The 6,000-nt window shown below is 38.8% G+C and overlaps 1 protein-coding gene across 1 annotated transcript in view; it reads left to right on the forward strand.

Annotated features, from left to right (window-relative positions):
• LOC311185973 (carboxylesterase 5A-like) overlaps nucleotides 1–6,000 on the forward strand; it is a gene marked incomplete at its 5' end in the record, with an annotated part of 28,976 nt that extends 22,976 nt beyond the window's left edge. Inside the window, 3 exons of the mRNA XM_084256859.1 lie at nucleotides 2,534–2,683; nucleotides 5,500–5,572; nucleotides 5,650–6,000. Coding sequence (XP_084112985.1) covers nucleotides 2,534–2,683; nucleotides 5,500–5,572; nucleotides 5,650–5,881 — 455 coding nt within the window. The 3' untranslated portion in view covers nucleotides 5,882–6,000. The remainder of the gene's footprint in view (nucleotides 1–2,533; nucleotides 2,684–5,499; nucleotides 5,573–5,649) is intronic.

Consider the following 6,000-nt stretch of genomic DNA (forward strand, 5'->3'; position numbering starts at 1 on the left):
AAAGATAATTTGCCATGTAATTTTATTAAACCTGAAACTGTACCATATTTTCTTGATAATACCATTAATATATCAAGAGTAAATAAAATGTTCAGTGGTAGGCGCATTAAAAAAAAGATTATGGTGAAAAATTAACTCTCCTACACTGCTGGTGGGTGTGCACACTGGTCCAACCACTATGGAAAGCTGTATGGAGATTCCTCAGACTACTAAAAATGGAGCTACCATATGACCCAGCAATTCCACTCCTAGGAATCTACCCAAAGGACACAAAAACATTGATTCAAAAGGGTACCTGTACCCCTATATTTATTGCAGCACTATTTATAATAGGTAAAACCTGGAAACAACCCAAATGCCCAAAAATAGATGACTGGATCAAGAAGATGTGGCATATATACATAATCGAATACTCTTCAGCAATCAAAAAATATAAACTAATGCCACTCGCAGCAACATGGATGGAGCTAGAAGAAATTATGCTCAGTGAAATAAGTCAGAAGGAATAAGAAAAATATCAGATGGTTTCACTTTTAGGAGGAATATAGGGGAACCAAATAAGCCATCAGGGGAAAAAATAATAACAATACAAAACAAAACAAAAACAAACAAACAGACAATTATAAACCAGGGACATCTTGCAGGGGAGGGAGAGGGATCAAAGGAGGGAGGGAGGAGCAAAGGGGGCTGTGGTGATGGTGCAAGGGTGAATTGGTGGTGGAAATTCTATGGGGACCACACCTGAGTAAAGAAAGCAAACATCATTTAAAAATGAACAATGATGTAAAATATATACAAATTAAAAAAAAAGTAATAAAGAAGACAACTGCTTAAAGCAATAATCATGAATCTAAGTTATTAATACAAAATATATAAAGATGCAATTTGTGATAATAAAGGGGACAGAGCTACATGGGGGGAGTTTTTGTGTACTATAGAAACTAAGTTGGTATTAATTTAAACTAGATTATTATAATTTTAGATGTGAATTATCATCCCACCAACCACTCAGCAAACAAAAAAACCAAAATAACCTATGAAATACATGGTAAAAAAACAAAAGGAGAATCAAAATGGTACACTAGAAAACATTTTCTAACACAAAGGAAGGCAGTGATGGAGGGACTGATGAACAAAAAGAGATGACATACAGAAAATAAATAGCAAAAAGAAATAGTATTTTATCAGTAATTACAAGTAAATGAACTAAACTCCCAAAAGGCAGGATGAATGATTTTAAAAACATAATCCAACTATCTGCTATCTACAACAGACTGACTTTAGAACCAAAGATACAAATATGTTGGAAGAGAAATAATGGAAAAAGATACTCCATTTAAACAATAACCAAGAGAATTGGTGTGGCTATATTGCTATCAGACAAAATAGACTTTAAGATAAAAGTGAATCCATCAGAAGTTATACCAATTATAAGCCCTTCTGCCCCTTACAAAGCAATCCAAAATATATGAAGCAGAAGCTGAAGAATTGAGTTACTTAATGGTGAAAGATTAAATGATTTCCCTCTATAATCAGAAACAAGATAAAGTTATCTTCCCTCACCACATCTATTCTAGCCAGGGCATTTAGATAAGAAAAAGAAAGAAAAAAGATTCCAAATTGGAAAGAAAGAAGTGAAACTTCCTATGCTCACAGATGACTAGATCTTATATGTAGAAAACTAAAGATTCCACAAAAGAACTATGAAAGCTAATAAATAAATTCAGCAGATGTTCAAGATTCAAGATCGATACACAAAAATCAGTTGCATTTCTACACACTAACAACGAACTGTTCAAAAATTAAATTAAGGAAGCAACTCCATTTTGAAGAGCATCAAAAAGAATAAAACACTTGGGAATAAATATAACCAAAGAGGTACAGTATTGTACACTGAAAACTATAAAATACTGTTGATAAAATTTTTTTAAATTAATGGGGACACATCCTGTGATCATGGAGATTTACTATTGTTAAAATGGCAATGCTGCAATTCCTATCAAAATACCAATTTCCTTTTTTGTAAAAGTGGGCAAACTGATACTAAAATTCATATAGAATTTCAAGGAATGTAGAATAACCAAAATAATCTTGAAAAAGAATAAATTTGGAGGACTTATGCTTCCTGACTTCAGAACTCCCTCAATACAAAGAGAGCTGAAGGGTGCACAGTGTCTTGGAAGCAGGGAGTAACTTCGTTCTGTTTGTCTTGGGCGAGTTGAACCAGGGTCAAAGCGTAGAAGTCACCAGGCCAAAGATCTTGGCTCAGTATGAAAGGTTTTTTTGAAAAGTAGAAGTGTTGCCCTCTCAGGCTGCCTCAAGAGGTAGTGTGCGTGTGCAAAGGGGAGAAGAGGGAAGTTAGGTTGGTTCTAGTTGCCTCCTGTCTCTGGGCTGTTCCTCCTATGGCTCTGTGAATCCAGAACTAGAAGTGGGGGGGGGGAGTGGAGAGGGGCTAAAGGAATGGTGAGGACAACCTGTGCTTCACCCTACACACCTGGCTGCCTGCCACAGTCTCTTCCCTACTTTTCTGCAGATGTCGGTGCACCTGTTTACTTCTATGAGTTTCAGCACCGACCCGAGTGTTTCCAGAACTCAAGGCCGGCTTTCGTCAAAGCTGATCACACTGATGAAATCAGATTTGTCTTTGGAGGTGCCTTCCTGAAGGGTGACATTGTCATGTTTGGTAAGGAACTAGCCTTGGGCTCCTGCTCTTGCAAGTACTCAAGTTTGGGGTGAGCTGGGAGAAGACACAGGGATTTGTTAGCACGAAGCCCCTCAGCCACACCAGTACTATGGCTGGTGACCTGGCATTTACTCTAAGCTCTAGAGACACAACCTTGCCCTGGAAAATGCACCATTCATATTTTCAGAAACCAAGATGAAAAAGGGTAGCCAACACTTATTTGATGAGTGTTTGTTTTTTTTTTAAATTTTATATATTTTTATATCATTTTTCATTTTTGCACAATGTATGCATTTTCATCTTGGTTATAGTCCCCATAAAATTCCCTCCACCCTTGTTTTGATCCTACTCCCTTCTCCCACACTGTAGTGTGTCCCTGGTTTATAGTTGCTGTTGATTTTGATTTTTACTTTATTATAATTAGTCTTTTTCCTGATCCCTTATTTGGGTCTTCTAAATTCCTTGTCTTTCTACTGAAGTCTGTTGGGTGGACAATTGGGGGCACTCAGGCAATCTCATTTGTTGGCAAAATAGAACCTCTTTCTTCTTTTCTCTGATTGCTCTTCTCTCTACCTTTCTGGAGCTTCCATAAGGCTACATCCTCCCTCCTCCCCCAGGGCTTTGAAAGGCAACAACCAGATTTTTCACATCTAATGTAAATAACTGTGAACTCTTACTGTAATGTTCACTCATTTATTCTTGAATTTATGTCATGTTCATTGCCTAAATAATAAACCAATCTGATGAGGTTATCAATAGAAAAAGCAATAGCAACAGCACACAGGAGATATCACTGGAATGTTTGCACAATACAGGCTCTTAACTAGTTGATGTTGGCCTCAATGATGAGGATGGAATCATTCATATAGGTGTGCTTTGCACTGTGGTTTAGTCATTTTTTCATTTATTCATTCTCATCTAATAATACAGATAATAACAGAACTGTCTCCTAGGTTTTCATAAGGATTAAATGAAGCAATTTCCATAAACCACATAGAAGGTGCTCACTAAATGTTACTGTTATTATTGCTCAGCATCCCATAGTGAAACTTGACTATGTTATGGGCACATGGATTCCCCAAAAGAGAAAAAATAAAATGAACATCAGTATCAAAAGGTTAAATCTGAGAGCTAAAGCACTCCTGAAACCAATGAGAAAAGAACAACCCAGTCAAAAACTGGGTAACACATAGAAATAGACAGTGTGTGGGAAAGGAAACACAGCTGACTTTTAAATATGAAAATCCAATCAGCTTCATTCATGACATGAGGATGGCAAACTAACCTTGATCGAGGAATCCATTTTCATCGATCAAGGTGGAGGACAACATATTTTACATAATGTTGTTGAGCAGGTGTGAGGGAACAGACCACCTCATATATTAATAAAAAACTCAGCATCTTTATCCTGGTGATTCAACTACTGGGATTTTTCAGAGTGCAATTATGCATCCACATGTGCAAAAATACATGTGCACATTAAAGCTTTGCTTTTACCAGCAGAATTCTGGACACAAAGTAAAGCTCAATAAAGTACTAAATATATAAATTATATATTTATACATAATTAGCTATAAACATTTATTGTATATAAGTCATAATAAAAGGAAGTTTTATAGGTGCCACTATGGATCTATCTCCCAGATAGAATTCTAGTAAAAAGAGAAAGTAGGTTTCCATTGTAGTACCAAGTGTGTAAAAAGGTGTCTGCTTAAACCCTTGTACTTGTCTTGGCTGTCTTCAGAGGGCGCCCAAGAAGCTTTTAGCAGTGGGGCTTGGTAACAAGGAGGACATGGAAGGGAGACTAATTTTCATTAGACATGCTTTCTGCATTTTGTATTTTGTACTTTGAGCAAGTATTGCTTTTTCAAATAAAGAGATATATTAAGGGCCTCCCCTTAGTATATTAAGGGGTTAAGTCTCAGCACTACCACTGTGATGCAACTGCCTGAGTTGGATCCCCCGCCAAGGAGCTACCAACATAGCGCAGCAGACCTCTCCTGTCTCCCCGCTGCTCCCCTCAGCAGTGTGTGTTTCAGTAGCTCTGCCTGTTCTGCTCCCCACTCTGTCTCTGGTGAATCCTCTCACCCCCACACCTCTGGCCTGTACCCCAGTTCTTCTATGAAAAAATAAATACAATCTTTAAAAAAGAAAAAGAAATATATTAAGTAGTTTGGCATGTGTGAGAGAGAGAGAAGAGGGAATGAGATTAGCTCGGTCCCTCTGGAATTTGCAGCCTACTGAGAGGGACTGTACAGCACTGGGTGGACGGGAATGACATGTGCTTAGTCTCCTCCTTTTGGGAGTCATGATTCCTTGGACAAGTTGAAATTGCTCTGAGCATGCAACTTGTAATAATATAGATAAATCTTGTAAACACATTGTTGCTCAGTTTAAATAAGGAATAAAGACAGGCAACACTAATCTATGCTGTTGGAGGTAGAACAGATGACCAATGTGGGAGTGGGCGGGGAGTGGCGTGAGAGGTTTATGGGATTCGTGATACCGATGTTCTGTTTCTTGGTTACACTGGTGTGTTCAATTTGTGAAAAATCAGCTATGGCCTTCTGATACATTGTATGTAATGTATGTTACTCTTCAATAGAAATTTCAGAAATGAAATGAGATTTCTATATATAAAAAAAGAAATTGCTCTGAGCAGTATCTGAGCCTCGGCACCCAAAATGTGTACAATAACTTAGCTGGCTGGCTAGGATCCAAGAGGAGGGGAGGTGTAAAAGTGAGTCCTCAAACGGGAGGCCCCTTGAACTTCTGGTGAATCGTTGTGAAACAGCTTTTGTGATTATCTCCTTCAGAAGGAGCCACTGAGGAGGAGAAATTGCTGAGCAGGACCATGATGAGCTACTGGGCTAACTTTGCTCGGACAGGGTAAATAAACCTCCCAGCCTCCCCCACACTGGGTGTTTGAAGATGAAAATCTCATCTGTACCTATTCTCACTTGCAGGGACCCTAACGGGATAGGCCTGCCTCTGTGGCCCAGCTACAACTACAGAGAACAGTACTTGCAGCTGAACTTGAACCTGAGCGTGGGAGAGAGACTCAAAGAGCCCAAGGTTCAGTTCTGGACAGAAGCCCTCCCCCTGATAATGTCCACTTCTGGAAGGGTCCTCAGCTCTCTTCCATCCTTAATTTTCCCTTCTCTGCTCCTGCCTTTCTCTTTCTCTTTTGTTCCATGAGAAGTTGTCTTTGTGGATTTGGGTTCTCCTCCTCCCGCAATTTCTCCTGTAATCATTAGCTTCACTCTGTGTTTCGCTGCTTTCTGTGGGGATCTTCACGGAGTCAGCATCTTTTGTTG

This window comes from Talpa europaea (genome assembly GCF_964194135.1).
Source record: "Talpa europaea genome assembly, chromosome: 16".
Classification (NCBI taxonomy): domain Eukaryota; kingdom Metazoa; phylum Chordata; class Mammalia; order Eulipotyphla; family Talpidae; genus Talpa; species Talpa europaea.